Here is a 27,733-nt window from a genome sequence, read left to right on the forward strand (position 1 = left end):
TCCTAAGTCTCTTACAAGTGGGACGTGTCCAGAAAATCCCCAAAGGGAAGGTGCCAAGGGGGCCTCCTGATCAGATGCCCAAACCACCTCAACTGGCTCCTTTTGATGTTGGGAAGGTGATCCATTATTGCCTTCTCAGAGCTTAGAGTTTGGCTTTTTTAAAATGACGAGTGGTTCTCTTTAGGATAACATCTGTAGAGTTTTACAGCTGCAAGTCAAAGATTTTACTGTCACCATTTTCTACGTGACTTTATAATGTTTAAGTTTTGTGACAATAAAACTCCAACTTACTGTATATCCACAGATCATCAGCAGAATGTTCCTGGTCAGTTGGAAGAAGCTGCTTTTGGTTTATCTCTCTTTGTTTGTGGCTGTGCTGTTATTGATTCAGCTCACTCCATTAAAATGAGCAGCAACCATTCCCACGTATCAGGATACGGTGCTGTCCCCACCAAACAGGACACAAAAACTCCTGAGACGATTTGGAATATTCTCCACCTGAGCAGTGGAGCTCTGCAGCTCCTCCAGATTCACCATGGGCCATGTGAAGGTTTAGACCTCATGATGCTGCTTGTTCTGTAATGTTCAAAACTACGACCCCTTTCACAGAAAAGCTGAATTTTGATTTGAAACTAGAAAAACGGTCAGACTTCATTTACTAATTATGTAACGCTTCCAAGTTACCTAATTTATTTTCAATCTTTTTGAAACCCTGTGCATCATTCTCCCTCCATTTTACCGTTATGCACTACTTTGATTTGGTCTTTCACATTACATTTAAATAAAACACATTGATTATTTGGTTTGTAGCATGAAAAAATGTGAAACAGTTCTCGGTTCATGAATGCATTTGAGAAGCACTGTAATGATCTTTGCAATAAGATAAACTGCGTCTGATCACTCTGCTCAAACAATCTAAAACAATAAAAACTGTCCGACTGTTTGGCCATCAACCTGTGCTCTGGACTGGACAGAACTGAACAAAAAAAATAATAAATTTAAAAAAAGGACACAGCTTGACAACATAAAGAGGGGAACTTTATTGATCAGGTTATTCTTACGCTTCACATCTATTTCTATATTAATACATTCAATAAATCTTTATTGTATACATAGTCATATTCACTAGATTAGAGTATGCATCATGTTAAAAGTACCATATTTTTCATTGGCCTGGTGCAATATATAATTCTTAAATGTCATGTTTTTACTAGTTGTAAGTAAAAAATCATCATAATCAATACAAATAGAGGATTTAAAACATCCCTCTAAGTCCAATTAATGTATATAATGTGTTTCCCTTGATGTATTGAGTTACTTAAATTAAGTAACTTTTCAATATTATGCTAATCTATTGAATATGACTGCAGTGCCTTCTTTTATAGTATTTCCTGTGCATTGCTTGGGCAAAGGAATGGCTTTTGATCAATCCAAATTAATATATACCTTCAAGAGTTACTGGCCTTATTTTCTTCATCTTAGTAACAAAAACAACACACATTTCTTGTTATATGCAGTTTATAAATACAGTATATATTATGAACATCCATATTTAGTTAGGTGTGTGCTTAAAATTAAAATAATAAAATCTAAAAATAAATAACCTACAGGGACATCAGCCCGTCTGTTTAGATTGTTTACATTGATGTTACAGTGGCTTTTAATGTCCTCGACCATCTCAGAGCCATAGTGTTGATTTTTTTTTTTCCTTTTATAAGACATAACAGAAACAGGGTGAATAATTATCAGCAAGTGTGCTCACAGTCGTTGGAGAGTGAAAAGAGGCGTGTCCCAATATCATTATCATGTTTTTGTACTAAAGTCTGGAGAAACATTTAAAAACGGAACAACAAAAAGATGATATAAACAGCTTTTCTACATAATTACTCGTTATTCAGTCATCTGTTATACAGGCCATGTTCACCACAGAAAGAAACAGCAGCCTCACTGCCACCAAACTACCTGCAGATCCCTCCCACAGGCATCACGAGGCAAACAACAACAAAAAATCGACCAATTTTAGCGGATAGATTAACGAAGAAGGAACGAAAGAGAGACAGATATATACTCTGCAGAGTGGTACGGGCACACGGAATGAATTCATTTCACATTGATGTGCGGACGGTCCCTAAAACAGTTTAGAAGTTCAGTGTCTCCGACATCATTTTCCACCAGTCCATTAGCTCCTCCTTTTCCTCCTCCTTCCGCTCCAGCTGAGACTCCAGCTCAAAGTCCACCTGATGCAAAACAACACGGTAAGGATCAGTGTTCTGAAACGTCTTTAAAAAAAAGTTAAAGAGTGCATTTTTCTTAAAACAATTACAATTTAATCTGCACATAGAAAAATTTAAATGTTTTTATTACATCAGTAATAGAACAACCAGCGGTGTTTCTAACATAAATGTTGCCCTTCCATCTGCGCTCTTTTATTGTTTATTACAGCGAGTTTCACACATGGAAACTGCGTGATTAGTTTTAATTATCTTTAAAGTTTGTGAATATATCCATCTCTCAATCCAAAGTGATCAATCCAAAGTGCCAAGAAAAAAGCATTTGCCTGTTCTATTTTTTTGCGTTTTAACAAGAAGGATAAGCTGCTGGGAATATTTTCTTTTCAGCACAAAACAACCCAAATAAACTCTGACCAGTCTTAAATATCTTGACCCAGAGGTGACCAAAAGTAGTCTAGATGCCATCAGAAAGGGTGAAACGATCCTTTAACTACTAATCAGATACAACCTTCAGTGTCTTTGGCTGTGATTCATACAGCCCAAAACACTGGACACACCTATTTCTGATGCATTTTTTTGTTCATATTTACGAACATGTTCTCTATTCAGACTTGACGACACATTTTATGATTAACTTCTTAAATCTCTGTCCATTTTCAGAAAATAAATCGATACACTTTCAGTGCATGCATTGCTTAGTTTGTTAATTTCTCAGTTTAGTCCTTTTCCTTTATTCCCCGCCCCCCTTTAGATTTGAAATCCATTTTTTTAGATTTAAAATAATAAAGGTGACTTAGACATTTCACAATCCTTATTATTCAATCTGTCCTTCTTCTTTAAATCTTCCTTTAAAGGTTAAAAGTTACTGTTATTAGGTGGACACTTTTATGGAGCTCATGCTTTCAGGGGGACTTTCTATATTATTCCAGTTTGTGCCTGGGGTTTGGGGTTGTTGTTTGTATAAAAGAACAAAACCACAATAAAGAAATGTTTAAAAAAAAAAAAGGTTAAAAGTTACACTTTCAGTAGTTTGACGGTTTGACACAATAAAAACGTCAGAATAAATGTTTTTCAAATCTCGAGCTGTGTTTGAAAAAATAACACTTCTGCGAAGGCTTATCCAGTTCGTGTTTGATCAGTGAAAATATTTTATATCTTGAAATTGAAACGAACAAATAAAATCTAAATTCACTAAAACAAGTAAAATAGCTCTGAAAATTAGTACTAACAGGAAGCCATAAACCGGATTCCAACTTTAGCACCATTAGCTAAATGGAGATATTTTCTTAGAACATGAAAATAGGTGATAGACAACTTGCTAACTAATTTTCTTTTAGAGTGCTCATGCCAACCTTTAACGTTATGGCGCCCTGATAGGTTAGCCATATTGCCCATATGAAAAATATCCAATAAGCTCCTGTATTTTTCTCTTTTTAAAATTAAAAGTAGATTAATGAATTATTTGCATTTCAACCTGAATGGATGTGAAAGTAGGATCTATCATGCTTAGTTTTATAACAGCGGAATCTGTCTCAGCAAAATAGTCTAAGGGTCGTCTCAGTTCCCATCAAACCCTGTGAACAGAGAGGATGGTAGCTTTTTTTTGCCATTTTTTGCCTTAATCCAGCATTGTATCCTAAGATAAAATCGCATTTCTGTGACAGTGCAGCAGGCTGCAAACAAAGCAGCTGGTAGACGAGACATCTATGCAAGAACTCTGTGAAACGATGACACCAGCATCCGTGTTTTAAAAATAATTGTTATTTGGGAAAAAAGAGATATATAGTTCTTTTATTTGCTTGATTTCATTGCAGGTCTTACCCTAGTTGCAGGGCTGTAGGGAACAGCCACCTTCTTGATGACGGTCAGGTATCCTGGGGCGGAGGCGGCCACTTTGTAGTTCCCTGGAGCCAGGAGGCGCCAGTAGTCTCCATCTTTGGCTATAAAATATAGATTTATTGCTTAATGCATGACAAACCTTACCATCACTGTTTCTACTTGCTGACACAAACACTGTCACTGAGTGCTGCGTAAAACTATTTATATCCCTGGACATTTTTCACATTTTGTCTCTTGACACTGACTTTAATGTATTTCTTTGGGATTTTATATGACAGACCAACACAAAGTAGTTCATAATAGTGAAGTGGAAGGAAAATGTTTTAGGAAGTTGTGGTGTTGAGTTGCATTTTAGCCCCCTTATAAAATAAAATCCATAGTCGCCCTGTTTGTAACTCAATCTCAACATAAAACAAGTTTTTTTCTGAAGGCGATTCAGAGATTTGTTACTGAACAACGGAGCGCAAACAGCTTCGTGAAGACCAAGGAGGGCGGCAGACGGGTCATCGGAGAGACCGTATCACAGAGCAAACTGACAGGCTAGTCAAGGAGAGCATTATTCAGATTCACATGGAAACTCTGGAGGAGCTGCAGCTCAGGTGGGGCAATCGATCACTAGGACAGCTACTAGTTACATTCTTCACAAACCTCACCTTTAAGTTTTACTTAGCAAATGTGTTGAATTGTTGAAAGAAGGCTAAATATATCACCCTCTGCAATTTGCTTAAAGTTATTTAGGGGACTCAACAAACATGTGGAAGAAGGGGAAGAACTATGTCCTTGCAAATGCTGTGCCCACCATTAAAAAGGGCGCTGTGGATATTTTATTTTATCAGTAGAAACGGGGAAGCTGGTCAGAGTTGAAGGGTAGAAGGATGAATCTCAACAGGACAATCTGGTACAAAAATAATTAGAGACTTTAAGAAACTTGAGACTGCGGTGCACGTTCAGTAACCAGCAGGACAAACAGAAGCAAGAGACGAAATAGGAAAGTTTAGGTCATTCATGAATGGTCTCGATGTAATTCTGACTGGGAGCTTTTAGGGAAAACTGATGTTTACAGATGGTCTTTGGCTGGTGTGATCTGAAGATAATTTGCAAAGAGGAATGTGGAGCATTTTAGTCTGTAGATGTGCGAAGCTGGCACAGACATGCCCCAAGAGGCCTGCAGCTGTGAACGCAGCAAATGGAGCTCCTACAAAGTAGAGTCTGAAGATAACATCCATCCTATTAAGTCCCAAAGAAAATCAGTTAAAGTTTGTATTTGTTGAGACAAAATTAAAAATTTTTAATCTTTGCAAGTCACTGTATGTTTAGAACAAATGTGTCCTAAAGACTCGTTCAGAAAAAAAGATGGAAGTACACATCCTGTCCACAAGATGGTGTCATTGTTTTGTCTTATAATTGCATTTTCTATGCTGAGCATCAGATTTATCATGTTTTTTTGTTGTTTTTTATTACCTGTGGTGATGTCATGGTCGATTCTCTCCACAGAGATGGTGTCATTGTTTTGTCTTATAATTTTTTTATGCTGAGCATCAGATTTATCATGTTTTTTTGGGGTTTTTTATTACCTGTGGTGATGTCATGGTCGATTCCCTCCACAGCGATGGTGGCGTTGGAAATGGGGTTTCCCTGCAGATCGCGGACAAAGCCCTTAACGCCGCGATGAACCTGACCCAAATGAATAAACAGGTGATTAGATAAAACTACTATAGCGAGGTTTTTTTTTTTTTTGTTTGTTTTATGTGGGTTTTTCCATTTTTTGTAAAAAGATGGTAAATAATATGGGTCAAAACATCAGTTGAGGAACTTGAGATGAAGAAATCTCTTTGGATTTAGCTGCATCTCATACATTTACAACAACAATCAGGATTCATAAAGACAGAGCGATGCCAACCTGCTCGATGTAGCTGACGAGGGAGTCGCGGTTCTGCTCCCAGTAGTTCTTCAGCGTTTCTTCATTGGGAAACTTGTCACAGCTGAGCTCCAGAGTGATCTCAAAACAGTTGCTGCTCAGATAGTTGAAATCCTGCATCCCTGTAACAGGACAGTAGTTATGCAGACAGGCAGAAAACTGCCCTGAAAGACCAAATTAACGACTTTGCTGTTTGCAAGTGAAGATAATTGACAATCCTAAAAGGTGCATTAGCAACACGTAGCTCTAAAACGTGCAAATCCTGTTTTTTTCCCTTAAAAAAACTGCAGTGTGACATCTGTCCTATGGAATTCCACAATAAATAAATAAATAAATAAATAAAAACCTGCAATAAACTGGCTGCACAGTTGTGCAAATCATAAATCTATCACAGGTACATTATACAAAACAGGAAATCAGAATATGGGTTCCGATGAGGTTCAGTTATAAGATTAAAACAACTTTTTGAACCATTAAGAAAGTGTTAAACATACTTTTCACTAAAACCACATTTCTGTATTAAAATGTTTAAAATTTCTTATTTTCACTACCTTTAAGGGAAAAATCATCTTAATTAACAGAAATGAAGGCTTAAAAACATTCGTCTGTGTGTCATTAATCCATATAATCTGCTTTACTTAGTGAATAGAGTTACTGAAATAAAGAACTTTTCCATAATAATCTAATTTATAAAGCTGTAACTGTTTTTTAAAAAAAACACCTTTTGAATCAACATCAGCATCCCGTGTGTTGATATTACTTTTGGACCGTCGCTGGCTCATTTCTACACTTTAAGTTTCTTCCAATGAAGTGATTTTTTGTTGATTTGGATGTATGCTCGCCTCACTTTGATGTTGAAACATAAAGATCTTTCTTTTTACTCAGCTTTCAAACAGATAGCTGATTTTTTTTGGGCCAATACTGACCGGTATTTAGAAATGTTCATAATTGTATTCACATTGACAAACGAGTAACATCTGAGAAAAACTAACACTGGATCATGATAGAGAATATTTTCTTTTGAAGAAAATACTTCTGCATGGCGTTTGCAGACTCCCTGTGCATGTGAGGGTTCTCTCCGGGTACTCCAGCTTCCTCCAACAGTCAAATAATATGAGTGTTAGGTTAACTGGAGTCTGTAAAATGTATTAATGTGCATATAATTATCAAGCCATTGTGTTAATGCCGTTGCCATGCCTTTGATTATCTCCTCTTAAAATTTCATGCTGATCTCCAGATATTTTTGGATGAAGGGGAAACTTTTACAGAAAAGGTGTTTGTAATAAAAAAAAAAGAAAAGAAAAAGTTTTCTGTAAAAAAGCTTTTTGCATAAAAAGTTTTGGAAAGTTTTGTATGGCAGTCAATCTTTTTATCTATATTGTCCTCAATAAACAGAACACAAGCAGAAAGTAGAAGATAAAAGTTATTTGATCAAATATTCTTCCATAAATTTTCTCTAATATTCCAAAAATTAAGAAAAAAAGAGTTAGGGCTTTTAATTTGCATCCTAATTTATAGATAAGTTTTGCAATATTTATAAGGTATTTGGAATATTGTAGTAGGAATTACGTAATAAAACAAATGTATTCCCATTCTCTGGCTTCTTTTTATTCATCAAATTTAGCCAGACCTCTAAATCCCATATTGTTTAAAGTAGCGAGGTATTCAGCATTAGCAACCGTAGCCAAAAGAAATTCTGTCTTTTTCCACATAAAAAACAAACCTTGGTTGTAATATTTAACTTACTCCACTAGATGGCACTGCATCCTAGAGCCTGGCTCTTAAAAAAAAAAATCTATATTTCTAAATTGCATTACGAAAAAAGGCTGCGAGAGCAAAACAATGCTCATTGTGAAGACGGCTGACCTCCGGGGACGCTGTACCAGGCTCCCCCGTTAGTGATGCCGTCCTTGAAGCTGGAGTCGTCGTCGTTCTTGCGGCAGGGAGGTCGTTGCGGGTCGGACATGACGGGGTTGTATATGGAGTAAGCTCTGGCCAGAGACTTGAACATCACATCGTCTGGGCTGGCGCTGTACTCGTGGGTGGATCCTTCAACAGACGGATGTGGAAAGGAAGAAAACAAACGACCACGAAATGCTTAACGAGTGGAACACCTGCATCTGTTACACGTTAATAAAAGAAAAAAAAGCTTCTTTGCTCTGTATTAAAGCACAGGCAGGAGTCAAATTGAAGATTCTCTATCTGGTTTCAATTAAATTTACGAGGAAAGAGTAAACTAACAAAACCTTTGCCGTTTTAATTGTGCTAGAAATGTTTTTAAAGAAAACCACATAAACATCCAAGTACAATTAAGTTAATAAAAATCATATGTGTATAAGATCATATGTGCATATTTATTCACCACTGCGGGTCTCATCGTAGGGATAGTTGGCCACAACGTCTCCTCCATGCAGGTTAGCTGACAGGACGAAGGGGATGTCCATGATCCAGTGGATCACAGCTTTGGTCTCAGGAGCCAGCTGTAACAATTAAAAAAAAAGGTTTTATTATACATGTAGTATAAAAAAATATCTGGTATATACCAGCGGTGAGTCAAGAAGGTTACCTTATAAATCTAAATTAATGCCACTAGCAACCATTTTTTTAAGAGCAAAGCATCTTATGCAACCCCCTCAGCTTTAATTATGCTGCAAAAGTCTTGAATCATTCAAGTGTTGCTTCAGGTTTTGATTCCAAGTAGCCAAATTGTCTTGCAACGTATCAAAGTGGTTTTAAACAACACACCTTTTTTATTTTTTTCTGCAAATTATAAAAGAACTGGACTGAAAGACAGAGAGAATGCAGCCAAAGTCCACAAAGTGACAAAAAACTTCTGTTCCTTTGAAGTAGAAGGAATGCGATTTGAATGGGTGTTGAACATTTTGCATAGTGTTGCACACATTTAGGAAATTAACAGGAATGGCTGAGTTACAAACACTGAGTAAAGAAGCTATTAAGTCTTTAACAACAGATCCTCAGGAGCTGTTTCACTGAATCACTTAGACTAATTGCTCGCCTTCGTATTTTCATCCACTGCTTTCTTCATATTCTCCAGCAGATGGTTGTTGGCTCCGCCCTCCCGCTCGTTAATGTAGACGATGCGGTCCAGATCGGGAAAGTTGCGGTTGAGATCCACTCCCTGAGCGTTGCTGCGGCCCACAAACCAGTCCTTGATCTCTCCGGGCTTCACATGAGACAGGAATGCACAGTTAGCGAAGGCAAACAGATGCAGATGAACAGAGTATTCACAGATTTGCACAGCACTCTCCACCATTATGTATAAATAATATGTCCAATTGAGAAGTGTTTTAGATATATAAAATATGGTCAAATGAGATTATCACAGAGTCTTTTCAGGAGAAATGTCCCTGTTGGGTCTGATATAAAACAAAGGATAAATATGTGGCGAAGCATGCCCACAACTACGATGTATCTGTGATGCTGTGGGTCTGCATCTCTTCCGAAGTCCCATGGGAACCCTGTAAAAGTGCATTACATGAAGAAATACGAGCAACACCTTATATATAAATCTATTGGCTCCTGCCTGAAAACGGAAAACGGGTTGCTATTAGGCATTTCAGCAGGATAATGATCCAAAACAGAAACCCCAGACAGAAAATTAACCTAAATGCGATCAACAATCCAAAGGACCCTCGTTTGAAGAGCCTCCAAAGCTATAATCCTTAAGAAAATACAGTGAGTTCACATTTATAAATATCTACCATGTAAGAACTCTGGGTTTTTTTTTGTTTTTTTGTGGTGTAAGTAGATAAACCAAATGTAGCGGATTTCTTTCAGGTTTTAGAACAAAACTAAAATCTGAAAAGATTTAGAAGCACGTTATAAAAGCAACTCTTTTTTTGTAATCTATGGGAATAAAAAATGAAGTAAAAAAACCAACAAGGCACTGAGTTTGCTTAGATGCACCATTTGATTACGTCACCGGAAATGTGACGTAAAAGCAGATGTTTTATTTGCTAAAAATACTCTTTCTCATTATCTTTACATATAATAATTGCTAACTTTTGGTTCCAAAGCCTTAAGAGCCATGTTTGAGCATCAGGTTGTAAACCTTAGACCTGGAGTTATTGTGTGAAGAGGAATACTAAAATCTCTCTGTTTGCTAAAAACCTTGTGAAATCTTACAGGAAATGATTAAGGGCTTTCTAGTTGCCAAGTATTAACCTGCAGGGAGGTCGATGGAACTGCTCATTTGAAAAAAATAAAACTCCAAGGTTTAGATTTTTCCATTGAATAAATGTAACCAAATTAAAGGTTGAATTTTTCTAAATTTAACAGTGACATTTTGCAACTGCAAAGACATTTATTTATTTCAAGGCCTTTTAATCGTCTTTGCCAGGGGTGCGAATGAGTGCGGAGGGTGCCTGTTTCCTCACCTGCGACGCTGCCTTCTCAAAGCCATCTGGGTTCATGGAGGGCATGAGGTGAATTCGGGTGTTGTGGACGAGGTCGATGATGGTCTCGTTGCCTTGCTGGTACTGATTGCAAATGTACTGGGCCAGGTAGATGACCAGCTCTCTGCCCACGGCCTCGTTACCGTGCATGTTGGCAATGTATTTAAACTCAGGCTCACCTGCAGAGAGAAAACAAGACCAGATGACGTCTAAATTCATTTTTCTATTGTTTTATCTTCATAAACCGATCATTAAACCACGAAAATAAACAAGATCCACCATCTTCAACATAAGAAGTCATCAATCTACCGTATTTCTTACAGAGTAACCTGTTGGGGGGATTAAAGGGACACACATGCATGGTGCAGCTGGACCACAGCATGTCCACAATGCAGCAGTAATGTCCACACTGAGAGCTGAACTCTGCAGCCCGGAGCTCCGTTTGGACAGTAATGACTTAGAGAGAGCAGATTAAAGGGAGACGGTCCCTGATTGATCAGACCGAAGCCTGGTGCAGAGCAGCCAGCCGGTGACAGCTCAATTAACAGATTCACAGACGGTTTAACTTCCCAAGGCGCCATTCCTGAAATGTTCTGGAGGCACACCGCTTTATAAACACGGACAAAATGAATGACTGACACAATAAATTAATCTTTTATTGTAAAACCTTGGACTATAAAACACAACCTTTAGTTTGAATATATTTATTCTCTGTTATTTATGTTTATACCTGTTATTGATACATTTTCTGTTGTGGAGACAGAGAGGGATGCTGGACCATTTCTCTTTGCACAACTTCTCCAGAGAGAGGTCCGGTTTCTCTGTTTTCCTCTCTTGACCACAGGTTTTTACAGGATTTAGGACTTTGGGACTAAGATGGCCACGGAAGAAGGTTTACTTTCCTTTTCAAAGCCCCGTTGAAAACTCAGTGTCAATTTTACACCAGATTTTCGTAAAGATTTTCCTGGTATTTCATCTGCCATTTTATTTTTAAAGCACATTTAAAATCAACTGTTAAATGTAGCGCTTACAATTATAGCAACAAACATAAAAAGGCAAACGGAATAAAAATTTAAAATAAATTATTAATAAAAAGGTGAAGAGCTCAGATTTTCCAAAACTTTTAATCTCTAATTAATTTAACCGATATTTAAATAATTCTTTAGTCTGAGCAGCGCAGACATGAAGAGGTAAGGTAACCCACAGTCCCACTCGTATTATTTTTAACCAAAGATCTTAAACTTCTGATTAGACCAAAGCACAGTTTTAATTTCAAACACAGCAAATTTTAGGAAACTCCACATGTTTATGTTTTTGTGACTATAGGACAGAAAAGCTTTTTATTCTGGCATCCGTGTTAAACAACCAGTTGAACAGGGTCTCATGAAATCCTACTTAGAAGTTACTAGAAACACTGATCAACCTGAAAGAAGAACTTAACTAAAATACATTGGTTTTAAATAGCTGGAACTATTGTAGCATCAGCAGTTTTACAGAAATGAACCTAGGGCGGGGCGATATAGAAAAAAGTATATTGATACAATCGAAATCATATTGAGCGATATCGATAATTATCAACAAATTCAAAACATATTTAAATGCAGCCCTGGCCATTTTATGCTGTTACTTAGCAACCTATTTTTAGATACAGAACACACATACACTGAATTCAAACTAAACCCTTTATTCAACCAACTTTCTACCAAAACTGCAAGCTTTAAAAAAAAAAAGAAAAGTTAACGCGTGATCTGAACTCTTTCAGGGGGGCGGAGCTTGGTGACGGAGAGGTCCTAGGTCTGCGTTGTGATTGGTTGGGAGGCTTTAATGACTATTATTAACCTACATGGCTAGAATGCATGAGGAAAGAAGACTGTTATTCTATTGAACTTTTTATTTACCTTTTTTTTTCTATCAACGATATATGTCTATTGATCGATATACTATATCGTTATAGAATTATCATCCAGCCCTAAATAAATATTTATTTGCATGAGTTTTTTCTTCATTCAACAAATGTGCTTCAATTACATGTTAAACTTATAAAGAGCAAGGTAAAAAAAAAAATAAAATAAATAAAAACCCCGTGATTTGGTTCCTATGTCCAGCGGCACATCCTGGACTGATTGCCACTCCAGCACAGGGTAACACACAATCATAGCGGTGCTGTAGAGTAGCCATCGGCGGTGCTGGCAAACATCTCTGTAGTAATCTGTTTGAATATTAATGGTTTTCTGTAACTGTGTGCAAACAAAAGAGCTTTTCTGAGTGTTGGTAACAAAACCACCTCTGTTCAGATGAATTGTTGCTCTTCATTGGCACATGGGGAGAACATTTGGTGGGAGTTTGTTTAAAGCTAGCCAGCACCTCTGAAAGCCTACATTTTTTATGGTAATATTCAGATTTTAGCCTTTTATAATTAATTCTTACTTTTTTAAGAAAATTTAAATAAAGATATCCAGGTGTGAGACTGGTTCATTTTCTCCTTTTCATCTTTTGTCGTCCATTCGTGTTTCCTGATGTGTGTGTCCCACCCCCCATTTTAACGCACACATCTGGTTGTTACAAGGTTATTTTTAAACGCTTGAATCTGGTTTCTCTACTACAAATGGCTTCAAGATTAAAATTAACTTGTTCCCTCCTGGGACTTTTGAACAGGTTTTACAGACTTTAAAACACACACACACACACACACTTTGAAATTGGATTTATGCTCAGTACCTGGAGACCAGTCCTTGCTGCATGAACAGCCAGGTTTAATATGCTGCAGATGACCACGCTGCCATGTGATTGATCACAGAGCTGCTTTTTTACATGCTGAACACACAAAGCACAGTGCAGCTTTGACTTTAAAGCGTGTGTTTTGGCGACATGCTTGTATTAATGAAAAAAAGCTTCAATTTATATCTAACAAATCGTTTTAATGGATTCCCTCCTCCATTGCAGCTCTGCTGCGTCTTTATGCGCACACAAACAGATCTCTGTCGTCTACTCTGTATTCAATTTCTTCTTCAAACCATCAGTTAAATCTTTTATTTATCTGTTGTTTTTTACTTTTTTGTAAGAATTTAAGACCATAAAACTAATTTTTTCAGACCAAGGTAACTCGAGCAAACACAAAAAGCTGCTTATTAATTATAATTTAATTGATCAAGGGAAAACAGTTGACCTGGCCCTATGTGAAAAGTAATCATCCCATAAACTAACACCTAGTTGTATCAGCGTTGGTTCTAACAAGTTTCATATGGCCATTGTAATAACTGTGGCTCTGTGTTTTATGTTACTGTGGGGAATTTTCGGCCCACTTGTCTTTGTAAAATTGATTTAGTTCAGATACATTGGGTGTATTTTGAGGATAAATAGCTTGTTTAAGGTCTTGCCACAGCACCTCAGTCAGATTAAAGTCTGAACTTTCTTTAGGTCCCCCAAAATTTTCTCAGAGTTAACACCATACCATATCTTTATTTATGAAGCGCTTAAAACAGACAACAGCTTAAACAAAGTTCTGTACATCACTACAAACTAAAACACATCCATTAAAAAAAAACTGAAATAAAAAGATAAAAGAAACAATAAAACCAATTTAAAACGAAAACTAAGTCTCGCTAGTGATAAAAGCAAAAGAATAGTAGTAGGTATTAAGCTGAGTTTTAAAGGTAGGCAGTGAATGAGGCTGTCTTATGTGCAGGGGCAGGTTATTCCACAATTGGAATAACCACCAACAACAGAAAACACAGAGGGAGCAACTATGCCAGGGCCTTCGCCATCGCATTTCAGGCTAACGGCATGCTACACCGGCATTTGGGCTCCCTTTACGCAGTGTTTCCCGCACTTCAGCCCAAATTGTCGCACTTCTTCCGGTAGCAGCGCACATCCTCCCCGCAGCTGCACATCTGATCCGAATAAAGAGCTCCTGCTGGAAGTTTTAAAGTCTGCTAACATGTGGCGAACAGCCAGAAGAAAACATGCAACCGTCTTTATAGGCAGGATAAACACAAAAGCGTTGTTCGGAGGAACTTTCCCAGGCACACAGACAATAACCAAATGGTGAACAGCGCTACATGCTAAGCTAACGGTACTGACACTGATGTTAGCAACATAAAAAGGTCAGTGAAGCTGTAAATCCCTCGGATAGCTTATGTTGTTAGCGTTAGCCTTATAGTGCTAATGGCTAACTGCTATTAGCCTGACGGACAGCACAATGATGGCTCTGTCGGTCTCGGCTCCCCGTTTCGAGCTGCACCACGCAACCCTCCGCGTGAATGCATACAGGAGAAGCAATTCCTCCCAGGACCATCATACCACCACTACTATGTTTGTCAATATGACGTACTTTCTTTGAAATGCTGTGCTAGTTTTACACTGGACAGAACATGGCTCACACCCTACGAAAACCCCACCCTTGCCAATACAGTCCACAGAATATTTTCCATGATATTATTATTGACTTTTCATACTACAGTTTAGTTTAGAATAATAATTTCGTTTTTTACCATCAGCCCTCTTATTATTTCTGCACTCTGGTCCTCTGCAAAGCTTCACAGCTTCACACTTTTTATTCTATTTTATTTTTTTTACCTAAATATCATGGCTTTGTTCTTTCATCTTTGTCATCATAAGCCTACAATGTAAGTGGCACACAATGATTTAAACATAGAAATTGTATTGACCCTTTAAACAGCAAAAACAGAATTTGGTAAAGAAAAAAAAAAACTCTTGAACGTGAATGAGACACATGCCCTAATCGCCTAACCCGATCCTCATTCATTTGTCGCCAGTGTTCAGGTCGTCAGTGACAGGTGATCAATAAAGTTTCTAAGGTGACCAGCCGGTAATGACTGCAGCCGCAGCGTCAGTAATGGAGCGGATCAGGGCACTCTCAGTCATCGTGGCAACCGTGACAGGAACAGGTGCTTACGGAGACAAACGAACCACCAGACTGAGTAAACATGCTCTGCTGATCTCCGCCCGCCTCGTTCCACTGAGCACGCCATCCCAATCATACGAGAGCTATTTGTTAGCTCTGTAATACAAGCTCTGACATCTTGTATTACAGACATCCACGCACACAAAGGGAAAACATACTGATGAATTGATCTTTTGTATAATAGTATAGTTGTGTCAGGATTTAAGATCTTAACCTGCTACTCTAAAAAGATTTTTAGATTTAAAAAAATATATATTTTTTTATATCAATATGATAACAGATCTTCTACCTGAAAATGTAACAAAGTGGCTGTTGTTGATGGTGGTAATTTCTCTTCTGGTACTATCTAGTAGGTATATTTACTTAGAAGATATTTACATACATACACTGTGCCATAAAACATATAACATTTTCCCTCCTGTGTATGTCAGCACAATTTTTATGTGTGGTTATGGTTTTCATTTGGATTCATATTAGTATATGTATTATGTTCTACATGTCTTGCCATATTCTGTTGTTTTTTGCCATTTGGGTTTTGCTATAAAGGTTCACTTCACCGTGCTCTAACTTGTTAGATGTTTTTCCATGTTAATGCATCACTTATTGTTTTTTAGTTTCTTGTTGTGTTCATTTGTACTTGTATTCTCATTTAGATTATGCCCGTTTAGCTCCGTTTAGCCCCATTATGTTTTTTGCTCCACTCTCAGCCACTGCTTCTCTAATCAGCCACATTCATCCCACCTGCTCATGCTAATCAGTTTTCACCTGCATGCAGTACTGGTCTTTTTCAATGGCTCCATCTGAATACTCTTAATGGTAGCTCCTGTTCCTTGACTTTTCATGGGGTCAAAAGGGAGACCTCTGTGGTGATTAGGAAAGGAGCTTCGGACTGCTGTGCCGATTTCAGACAGCCTTTAACTCCGACGTCATTATGTGACGGAAACACACATGGATGATATGAGTCAAATCCGGGCCTACAGCCTTCTGTAAATGAACTACAAAGTGTGCGCTCTCTGCTCTCCGGACATTTTCGTTAATTTCCATGAGGTGGGCTGTGCTTATATGTCACGTCACGCAAAGGATTGTGGGATCCTTATAGGTCCTTAGTGCCAGTAAGGGACATTGCGAGGTTCCTATGCTAAATTAGCCACGGGAGGAAGCGTAAGGCTCTTTTTCCAACCTCCTTCGTTACTGCACTATTCGAACAGCACTTATCATGGCGACCAATGCCGCACTTTGGCTAAAGAGTCCTTACCCAACAGAGGTATTCGGATGGAGCCATTCACTCTTCACGGGTGAATACTCTTTAGCTCACCTGCTTGCCTGTCTGCATTTGAGTCCAACTCCAAAGACCACATCATGAAAGTGTATTGAACTAAAAAAAAGTATCAGTGTAATTGCTTTTAAATCCTCTTTGCATAAAATACCTTTTAAAGATTAAAACCACCCGGTCCAGCAGGTGGAGGTGTTAGTGTCTAAGTTCCTTTCCTGCCATCCAGACTTCATAAGTTTACAAGAAATGGGTTTTGTTTGGTTAGCAATTTTTTATGGTATAAGCTATGTAAGTAACTGTAGCTGTCTGGAGATTGGGCAGGCTGCACTCAGAGACTACCGATACACGACGAGGCTATTTTATTAGAAGTAGACATTTTAACTAAGAATCCCTATTACAATTTCCAATCTTGAGATTCTAGCAGGACCACAGTTTTGATCCCCAAGCATAAGTTGTGCTGAGGTTTTCCTTTGCAAGGATTTTCTATACGAAGTAAAACAAAATGTTGTAACGCTGAGGAGCAAAAAGAGACGCCGTTCACCCATCAAAGTTTTTTTTTTTTTTTTTTCACTGATTAGTTACGAGGCATTGCTTCCATGCTCTTGATCTCTGGACACCAAAGCTGCTCTTGAATAGTTTAGTTTCAAATTCCAGGTCGGGTGGTTCGGTTTCTGGCACAAGTCACCATGGTGACACATCAAGTTTAGAAATAAACCAGTTTATGTGACTAAAAATTATAAACTGGAGCTCAAGTTAAACCACTAATCCCATTTTGTAGTCCAAGCCTCTGCTCAGGAAGTGACCTGCCTCTTGTTTGTTGACTACTACCATAGCTTTAAACCTCTTCAGACCCGCTAAATAGAGTTAAGAGGATACAGAAAATTAATAAATGGATAGATATGGGTTTGATATCAGACAGAAGGTTGAATGAAATAGACATCAGAATGCTCCAGATGCAGAACTAGGAAACATCAATACGAGGAAGTAAAAGCAGAATTAAAGCAGAGGGAACGTAGGGGGCTATGCACAGTGGTCTGATGTATAATAAATGACCTCAAGCTGACAGCTTGGCCTTTCCCTCGTCCTCTTTCCGTTTCTGTCGCCCCTTTAATACCGCTGCGTTCAGCCCCCACCCCCGACTTCTTCATCTCCCTTGCACCAGCGTTCAGGGAACATTTTCAGCTTCGTCCATCATCGTTGCTTTCTTTTCTATCTGTGTTTCACATCACCTCCGCCTCCATCTAACAGGAAGAGGCTCCAAGTCCACAAGGGAACAAAATGTCCAAAAATATACAGAGTTTCTGCGCTTTGTTCTCCTCCGCTGTGATGTTTTTTTTTTTTTTTTAAAGAAACTCAACCCATTTCAAAAGTCACTTTTATCTTTGATATACCACATGCCAACTGTTATGACATATTCAGCTGTGATCCTGGCTGCTCTTTGGATATTTGGATGTGTGTTCACTGGGGATTATATTCATCTGATGAAATGTTCAGTCTTCACAGCATGTGATTGTCTACGGACAGTGTGTTTATCCACTTAGAGAAAAAGGTCTAAGCCTCATATTAGATCTCAGAAAGGCTTCCAGAAATGAGACTCCAGAGAGTTTTTTGGATGCTTGAAACTGAAAATAACGTTAGCTTGACCTACTTTCTGATTTATTCTGATAATGATCATCTGGCCTAAAGAAACTGCTACATTAACTCCCAGACATTTAGCTGATCCTGAAATATCAAAGGAAAAATATAAAACTGTACCATAACCATAAAAGCTCCATCGTGATGCAGTTGACCGCCCTTGGTCCCAAGGAACATGTATTATTCAGAATGAGATGACGTCAAAAGCAACACACTTCAAAGAGGTGACAGGACTGGATATTTCACAAAATCCCCTTCATTTCTTCTCGTTTAAAGCTGCGGAAACCATCTTTTAATATGCAGACACAGGTACCGGTGAGACTGCAGCTGAAGGGTTTTAGTTGCACAGATGCACTAGAGAATTTAAAACACCTAAAAGAAATTGTCCCGGCATCCAAACAAGAAGATTTCCTTATTTGGAAAATTAGTATTTTTATTTATTTTTTTGGTCCGCATCAGAGTTCGATTGCGCATTTACACCTCCCCAAACAAACTAAACTTTTTGAGCAAACAAGAGGACGAAACTTTGAGCAGATAACAGGAAGGCTTCCAATCTCTGTCTGCTATGGAGCATAATTTAAAAAATGTACATTCCAATAAAATGTGTCATTTACATTTAAAGCTATAGTTGTCAATCCTGTTCAGAAACACTTCTTGTTATACTGGGTGAAATGATTCTCCCATCCTGAAAGTAGAATATATAATAATATATTATATATTCAGAAAAGGGAAGTTTAAAAAATCCATCTCTGTGGGAACTCTAACTAATTCCCTGCTGTTTGTTCCGAATGGCAGGTATTTGTCAGAGTTTTGGTTCAGCTCTTACCCCCCTCTGTCCCTGAAGTTCTGGGGGTATCACTTTGTCTATTGGTTGCCCCACATGCCATCATTCTGACGCGTTCCCGTAACGCCAATGACCGTGTACGCTCCTCGTTAGCTCCCGCTTGCTGGCTGCGCATGCACACCTCTAGTGTTTATGTATCTGGTTAGCTTAGCGGCTAGGTTAGCGGTTAGCTTCTGTGTTAGCCGTTCATTGTAGCTCCGCTGCTCTCACCGTAGCCTTCAGTAGAATGAAATAAGACCAGAGTGGATTTGGGAGATCCCAAATTTCATGTGATCCCCCTGAGGAGCAGAAGAGCAGGTAAGACGGAAAAATTGCAGACTCTACCTTTAACCCAGGCCTTTTTTTAGGCAGCGGTGGGCAGCCACTGTGAATCGCCAGGGAAGCTTGCTAGGGCTAAAGGTCTTGCTTTGACCCAAAGCCCAGGAACTTGCAGCCTTCCCAGAACTCAATTGTGATGCTCCAAACCCTAGTCCATTGCCCCAAAGCTCGCAGTTTTTTGGAAATGGGAAATGGACAGAATTTATACAAGTGATGATTCCTGACGGCATGAAGGATAAAATATCTTGAAAGCTGTTGTTATGTTTTATTATTTTCTATTTTTTACGGCTATTAAAGTAAGAGCTATATTGGCAGGTCTTTTATTTTCAGATACAGCCTACTGTAGAATGGAAAAATGGACCACACAACTGTTGTTTTAAGGCATTTCACTTCTACGAATCAACTAGGCATTAAAAGTCTCTGGAATACAAGCAACCATATATTAAAACTTAAGGGCACTGTGTTATGAGCAACTAATAATATAAACATTTTCTCTCCCTTTTCCGAGTTAAATCTATGTAAAGATGTGAAACATAAGTTTAACAGAGAACGGGATTTCAGCTTCAACAAGGTGATTCTCATAGAGCTATTAGTTTAAAAATGATCATCGGCTAAAGGTTTATGCATCCTTCAGGTCCTGTGTGCTGGATTTTCTTCCTCCTCCTGATAAACACAGTGCACCTGGTTTAAACCAATGTGTTTGTGTTGTCCTTATCAAATAAACAAATAAATATTCTTATACTGCAGATAGTAGATTAATGGAGATTCTGAAAATTTTTTGACCCCTTTTTTTCAGAGCACAAATATCTACATTTTAAAAAGGATTTCACAAGTGAGCAAAAATGATCCACTAGGAAAACTTTGAGAACAAGATTTGAATATTTAGGGTTTCAGGGAGCCTTATTCCACAGATTTGTCCTTTTCTGTAAAAAAAAAAAAAAAAATGTACCGCTGTCATATTGAGTAAAATTGGCAGAAAAACAAAACAAACTGCTACATGTAGTATGTAGTAGTATTCTGTGTTGACAAGCTTGTCTACGGGCAGTTCCTGTGCTGCACCGTATGACAGATGGCTGCACACCGACAGAGGCACCATCATCTTTTGGAAACGGCCGGCCGGCCAACCACGAGCCGGCAGTCGGCTTAGCGCGTTAAGCCGATCTGTTGCCCTGGCAACAGCTATTTTAGCTCCACCTTTGTCTGATCACGGTACACACACGGGCAAAATATCTGAGGGACACCCAAAAGGAAGATTTGGATTTTATTATGTAAATCAAAGACACATTTCAGTAACTGTGTCAGTCTTCTTGCCTGTGTTTCCCTGCTCTCTGCTGGCAGATGTTTTGCTCGGCAAGAAGAGGAGGCTGTAAAAAAAAAAAAAAAAATAGAAAAGGCAGCAGCTTGGAAACTCATCTGTTAGTAATAAGGGCTCCACTTTGCTACTGTGACCCATGCCGGCGCACGCCCACAATACTATTACAGGCTTATTTAGTGCGTACGATCATTAGTGTGAGACCATGAGAGCTGAGCTGCGCTCCAAATCTGTGGTCAGACCAAACACTGTCGGAAAAAAAAATACACCCAAAACAAGTAAGTGCTGCATGAAACATTTTGTGAAAATCCAACCAAACTCCATCTGTGCTCCTTTGGATTATGTAACATAATTTCTTTTTTCAGGTTTGAGAGGATTTTTTCAAGAAGACGTTGATCCCTTCCTGATGTTTGTCACAGTTGAAGCAACTGTTGGAGACCAAGACAGGAACCACTCCCAAACATCATTAAAGGATAAAAGAACTGCAGGCTAATCCGTTACCAGTCTAATATGGACTAGAAGTATTTCTCAACCTGTTTTCTTGCTTAAAGTGAAGAATTTAGGCACTGAAAGGTCATTTAAAACAGCAAAAGAAGCAAACTTATTTGTTTGTTAAATAGAGTTTAGGGTATTTTGCCATGTTAAAGGGTTTAACAGGCTAACATAGAGAAAAAATGCACACAAATGCAAAAACGGCAGATGTAACAATGTACAAAAATCATAATTTGGTATGTATTCCATTATAAAGTCAGGGTTCAGTAAGATTTCAGTATCTTTCAACCCAGAAAAGAAAACCTTTCAGCACTTTGGTCAGCATTAAACAAATAACATCTTTTCAATGTCTGAAGCTAATGTATTTTTTATGTGCATAACTTAAAAAAGTAGACGTTATAGAACTGACTGGAGATTTAGTTGGGTCAGGAAGACCATCCAAGGTAAAAACTCTGCAAAGTCTGAGTACAAATTGTAATAAGTTGCTGTGGCAATCCCTGAATAATGATGAAAGGACTCGCTCTCACTGGAGATTTGGTTGGATTTTTTTTTAATGAATAAAGTAGTATAAGCAAGCAGAGCTGGTGCATGGATTGTACAGGTGGTTGTTTTCATATTTTGACAACCAAAATACCAGCTTTACCTCAATGCAGCATTAGTTCCCACTTGGTGGCAATTAACTGGAAAGTCATGAGACAGAAGGGAAGGGAGACGCGTTGGCAAAATAAAACACATCTGCTTTGGGAAAATACATTAAAACAAAAAAATATATCGGAACCTGCAAGATAAACTGTACGCAATACCGGGTTCGTCTTCATAGGTTTGGCACGAAAACATACAGATCAATAAATAATCAGTAAAACATTTTAACAAACTGGGTAAGAGCTCAGAAGTACAGATATCCAATTGCATTATTATCAGATTATGGAGTAATGGTAATTAGATGAACAATTTATAGTAAAAGGTTTTTGTTTTGTAATAGTGATTATTAAAACTAAATTATATTGCATTATAATAAATGAAATACCCCAAAAACAAATGCCAATCGCTCATGATGGTGTAATCCATTTTTTAAGTTTTTCATCCATTTATTGTTGCTGAAGTATTTCTGTTTCTCAATTGACATTAATGCCATCCACTTTTCCTTCTTATTACAATTCAAAAAAAGGTTAAAACACAAAACAACTGGACTTTTTTCCAAAGGTTGAAGATGTTTCGCTTCCCATCCAGAAAGCTTTCTCAATTCCTGAGTAGTGTGGAGTTCCAAGCTTTATATCATTGCCCAGGAAGGCCTTGTTACGGCTTAGATAACATGCAAATTAAACCGAAATTGGTTTACAGCAGTTACAGCAGGCGTACTTATTGCAACAGATATGAAATGCTCCCTTCACAAAGAAAAGTACAGCGCAGTATACACAGATCTGTTGCATAGACCAGAAATCATTGCAAAACATTTCTGATGGGTTATTACACCACAGGGGTCAGGTTCATATCTTTTAAAAGCTCAGGATGGAAGAGCTCGTGACAAACCCATAGCAGGAAACTGTGGCATACTAATGAAGTTGCTGCCTGGAGATCTTGTGTTAGCAGACAGAGGGTTTGTTATTGCTGATTGTGTTGGTATGTGTTGTGCCCAGGCTAACACACCTTCAGTCACAAATGGCTGTCTGCCGTTGATGCAGAAACATCGCAAAAATAGCCAATGTGCCCAAACATGTTGATAGAGATATAGGTTTGGTGCGGAATAAGTACACAGCACAACAAATAGTGAACAGAAACATTTTGTGACATAACAGTTTGACATTTAATGTAGCTTGTCGAGCTGTTTGGGAGCAGAAAATAAAGCCTTATACACTTATTACTTTCTGCTCTGTTGATTTGTACGATGCCTTCGACAACTACCAGACCCTTAGAGATCACTGCATGTTCAATGCTGAACATTTATGAACGTATTTCAATCCTACAGGACCGTGTAAGTACTCACAATTATGGTTTATTTAACATTTTGTCCGTCCTGAAAGCAGGATCAAGCCACGAACATGTAACTTGATATAATTCAGTAAACAATACTTGCTTAAATTTAATTGTTTATTATACGTCACACATTGCAGGTAATAGAGAAGGACAGCAGTAGTTTCTCCATTGTGTAGCCACCTTTTTTTTTTCTTCTATTAAATAATTTACAATCTCAATGTCGGCTGGGAGCGATTCCAACTCGGCATGCATTTTGAATTTGTCCACCTCCTATGCATCTATACCAATAACAGCTAACTTTGCCTCGTACCTTTTTAAGGAAAAAAAAAAAGGTACGAGGTGCTGAAAAACAACAAACCCAAACTGAATGGGCTGCAAGCGATCCGTTCACTGTACTGTCAGAGCTCAGACTAAGGCCCGCGTTCTGCAGAGCTGTTTGGGCCAGCTGGTCAGACAGATTCATTGTGCCTCTTGAGATGTAAAAATGGAAAATAAAAAACCTGACTGAATAGAACATACAGTTTTCAAATGATACTTTCATCTGTTACAGGGAGAAAATGCTATTAAGAACCACGTGGCTCTGTTTGAAAAAGTAATGGCCCTTGTAACACCAATGACTGCCTGCAGCAACTGTCATTAAGCTTTTGTAATTACTGGTGTTGATGGAGATTTTAAGAATCCACTAAGTGACAAATCAGTAAAAGATGATTCAACAAAGAGCGTTATAATCGTGTCTACCGCACGGCTTAGCGGGTCACATGTTCCCCCGAGGTCTCTGCGACTGCAGAAGGTGCAAGACGTGGCAATTTTTCACGGGATGTTTTAGAGAACAAAAAGCCTTCCTTGCTCGACCAATCACACTCAACCAATTACAGCATCCCCTATCTCCTTACCACCTCCAACCTGTATACAGATATTAACACAGCCACAAGCAACAGATCATAGAATAAATGTCAGAGAAAAGTCAAGTCTCCTAAAAGGTCAAATTCTCAAAAATGTCTGTTGTGTACCACTGTGCTCAAGAGATGAGTAACCTTCAAACATCACTATCGAGATTTCCCCTTTTACCTTAGGCTATGTTCTCACTGCAGGGGAAATCCGAACCAAATCCGATCTTTTTGCCTGTATGTGACCAATATCCATCTTTTTCGTGGCAGTGTGAAAGCCCCAATTCTGATCTTTTCACCCCCTGAAAAATCCGATCTGTGCCACTTCCAAATTTGCTACTAATTCGGATACCTGTCGGATTTTTTTCTACGCATCTGCTGTCTGAACGGTCATTTCACGTCACTCTCCTCTCCTTCACTACACATCCACACACAGCAGCAGCATTTGGCGCAGCATAAAAGACTGTTGTTAATTGCTGTACTTCCCTTTTCTTACCTTATTTCATCTTGCTACGATGTGGTCTTAATACAGTCGGCTCCCGTTGCTCAATAGCTGTCTAATAATAACGAGGAGAGATGCACATTTCTTTTCTTTTTGAGTTCTTTTTTTTTTAACAACACTTTATTGAACACTTATAGAAACCATTACATTCACAATTTCTTTCCGTAAACAGTGCGCTGCTGTGTGACGTCTCCATCTTTTATCTGTGTTGCTTTACGGTCTTGAACATTCAGACATAAGTATGATGGCGGTCGCATTTAATAGGAATATGAAAAAAATCTAAAATCGGAATTGAGCATCAAGACCTTCAATGTGAACATAGCCTTAGACTGACAGGGAGTCTTTTACATCGCAGTTTTTTTTTTGCCATTAGAGAGGTGGACTTGCTGATGTGCTTTACATCGGTCAAGTCCTATGTAATGAGTTCTTGATTCAACAAGAGTGGCAAGTGAAAATGGACTAAGCTCTAGAAAACATGGTTTAACAATGGGGACAATTACTTTTTCACATTTTGATTAAGTTTGATGATTAAGTGTGATGATTATATTAATGGAATATAAACATTAGTCGTGCATTGTTAGCATTGTGTTCCAAACATAAAAAACTTGGCGCCACATCAACACAACAAAGAACAACATGACCTTAAAAATCTTCTTCAGTTCAAAAGAATCTTTAAAAAAAGCTGATAGTTCCTTTTTCCAGTTCAAGCTTATATGCAACATTTTTTAAATGTTGTGAACTTTTATAGGGCTTTTTTTTTTAAATATATGACAGGCTTCACAATAAAAACAACACAAAATGTACTGTGTGTTTTTGTTTAGGTTCTCTTTATCCCTGCATAGTTTTCTTCCAAACAGCAATATTATCCTGCAGTCTTCTTTGGGAACTTTGTTCGCCACATATTTTTGAAACTTGATCGGGAATTCTACTGGGTCACATTTTACTGGTTCAGCCTGCATCTGGTGGAGTCTGGTTCTGTTTGCCTGCCTCAACTCAACCTCTGAGCATTATTCATTACAAATGTCTATCATTGTCTTTTTCTTTTAAAGATCTTAAAGTAACCAGAAGAGGACATAAACAGCTAACATCTACACCTTTACTAGCATTAGATGAAGGAATGTGTTTTCTTTTTTCCTATTCACAAAATTGCTCAACACTAAGAACAGCATATCAACTAAAAATGTTTTACTTTGATGCACATTTTTTAGTTTTTTCAAATCCACATAAATACATAACCTTGTAACTCCTTGATTTACAACTGCAGTCAAAACTACCTCTAAGGACCTGCAGCACATTTTCCCCTTGTTGTAGTTCTTGAGTCAGCAAAGCCTGATTTTTGGATCCCTGTATTTAATCATGGCTGATAATCGGACTACCACTTCAATATTTCTTGTAACAGGAGAAAAAGAAAAAACATAAGACTTTGTGGCTTCTCACCAGCCGTAAGTTGGAGATGAAGGCTGAAAGAAAACATCTCTCTCATTAATTTTAATACTTTGTGATGATTTAGCCCACGCGTGTTCAACCTGGTCCATCATCTCTTCTGTTCTGAGGTGTGATGGAGAGGTGTTTTTTTCCCCCACCCCAGAATCACGACTTTCAAAGATGCTGATCAACCAGCAAAATGGCGGCTTTGCCTTACTGATGCCCCGATCTATTATCTGAATATCTTGGGATGGAGAACAGGCCTGGAAACGCAGTTTAAACACACCTGTGCGCCTCCATTATGTGTTTTCCCCATCCCGCATACATTAAGAATGAACAAGCTGCTATGCGCCAAAACTGCCCGCTGTGTTCATGCGTTCACAGGCAGTGGTGACGCCTTGCTACAGCGGCAGAACCCTGAGATCGTGGATGGGATGTGTAAATTCAGCGCATTTTGACGCAGGCTGTGTGCGTAAAAACTGACCCGCCTCGTGCTTCCCGGGGTTGTCGGACATCTCCAGCACCAGCAGTTCTCGGCCTTCAAAGCTCTCCCCGATGGTGTAGATGCGGGTGATGGTTGGACACTGCAGCCACACCGACACCAGCGCTTTCCGCAGCTCCTCGTAACGGTGGTACTCAAAGGAGATTCCGGAGTCGGTGCCGGTGCTGGCCGCGCCGGCCAGGGCGAGCACCGCGGCGCCCAATATGACAGAAGAAAAGAGCGGTTTCATTGTGACTCGTCCTCGTTTGTGTGTGAGTAAGCCTCGTCTGCCTGCAGGTTGTTCCCGAGTCCTGTCGATGCGCAGCCGCTTCGCTCTGGGCTATAAATATCTCTCCCTCTGCCTCCTCTCTCTACTTCCCTCTGTGCGTGATGCGCTGCTCTACCTGAGGAGCGCAAGAGGCGTAAAGCCGGCGTAGAAGGTCCGCATATCCTGCCACAACTTCCAAAATAAAGGCTTTATGTGTTGGTAAAAATAAAGTGGCGGCCAAAAAGCGCTATTTGGAGAGATGAATATATCTATTGCAATTAAGAAGTAAATGTATGTTTATGCGCTTTTGGCAGAAGCTTTTATCCAAAGCGACTGGGGGCGCAGTTGGTAGGACTACTGCCATGCAGTAAGAAGGTCCTGGGTTAAAATCCTGGGGTCTGTTCTCCCTGTGCATGCGTGGGTTCTATCCAGGTACTCAAGAGTACTGGTGGGGGTGAGCAATACATCGAAATTCTAAAAATATCAACATTTAAAATAAATAAATAAATGAGACTATACTGATTATATCTATGTTGCGTTATCATTATAGTTTTATGTATTCCAGTAGGTCATTTTTCAGCTCTTTCTCATATCTATCTACAGCTGTTTGTTAAGAAATGTGCCTGTGAGAGATTTGGGATAAAGCTTTGATCCAGCGATGCCTTTTTATAATGACTTTCTGAAAAGAAAAACATATTGGGATAAGTAATGTATATCAGCCTTAAAATATCGAGATATTATTTTTAGGTACAGCATCTTCAAGAGTTTGTTGAAGAACGACAGGTAAACCCCAGTTATGTTAACGCTTGGCAGGTCATTCCACCGAGAAACGACGCCTGTAAACAGTTTGCAATTTCTAGGAGATCCCAAAGTAATTTAGGCATACCCTGCTACAAGTATATGCACATTTTTAGTGCAATTTGACGTTTCTATTTCAGGTTATGTGCGATGAACCCATTGAATTAATTTCAGGCGTATTCAGGGTTGAAACTTGT

General features: G+C 38.7%; 1 protein-coding gene across 1 annotated transcript; it reads right to left on the reverse strand.

Moving 5' to 3' along the window:
• Positions 1–1,016: 1,016 nt before the first annotated feature.
• Positions 1,017–26,869, reverse strand: cpe (carboxypeptidase E). Its single transcript, XM_012869851.3, has 9 exons — positions 26,474–26,869; positions 10,386–10,582; positions 9,005–9,172; positions 8,351–8,468; positions 7,855–8,037; positions 5,971–6,110; positions 5,645–5,744; positions 4,053–4,171; positions 1,017–2,237 (listed from the first exon to the last, which is right to left on the reverse strand). The coding sequence occupies exons 1-9, from the start codon at positions 26,718–26,720 to the stop codon at positions 2,139–2,141; spliced, it is 1,371 nt and encodes a 456-aa protein (XP_012725305.2). The 5' UTR covers positions 26,721–26,869; the 3' UTR covers positions 1,017–2,138.
• Between the last annotated feature and the right edge of the window lie 864 nt (positions 26,870–27,733).

Source organism: Fundulus heteroclitus, chromosome 5, assembly GCF_011125445.2.
Source record: "Fundulus heteroclitus isolate FHET01 chromosome 5, MU-UCD_Fhet_4.1, whole genome shotgun sequence".
Lineage (NCBI taxonomy): Eukaryota > Metazoa > Chordata > Actinopteri > Cyprinodontiformes > Fundulidae > Fundulus > Fundulus heteroclitus.

Excerpts from the sequence above, each read along its gene's own strand:
- cpe (XM_012869851.3), bottom strand. The coding sequence starts at position 26,720 with ATGAAACCGCTCTTTTCTTCTGTCATATTGGGCGCCGCGGTGCTCGCC. Across the intron at positions 9,173-10,385 it reads TTGAGAAGGCAGCGTCGCAG|CCCGGAGAGATCAAGGACTG; the intron begins GTGAGGAAACAG and ends TCTCATGTGAAG. Across the intron at positions 6,111-7,854 it reads CTGGTACAGCGTCCCCGGAG|GGATGCAGGATTTCAACTAT; the intron begins GTCAGCCGTCTT and ends GTCCTGTTACAG.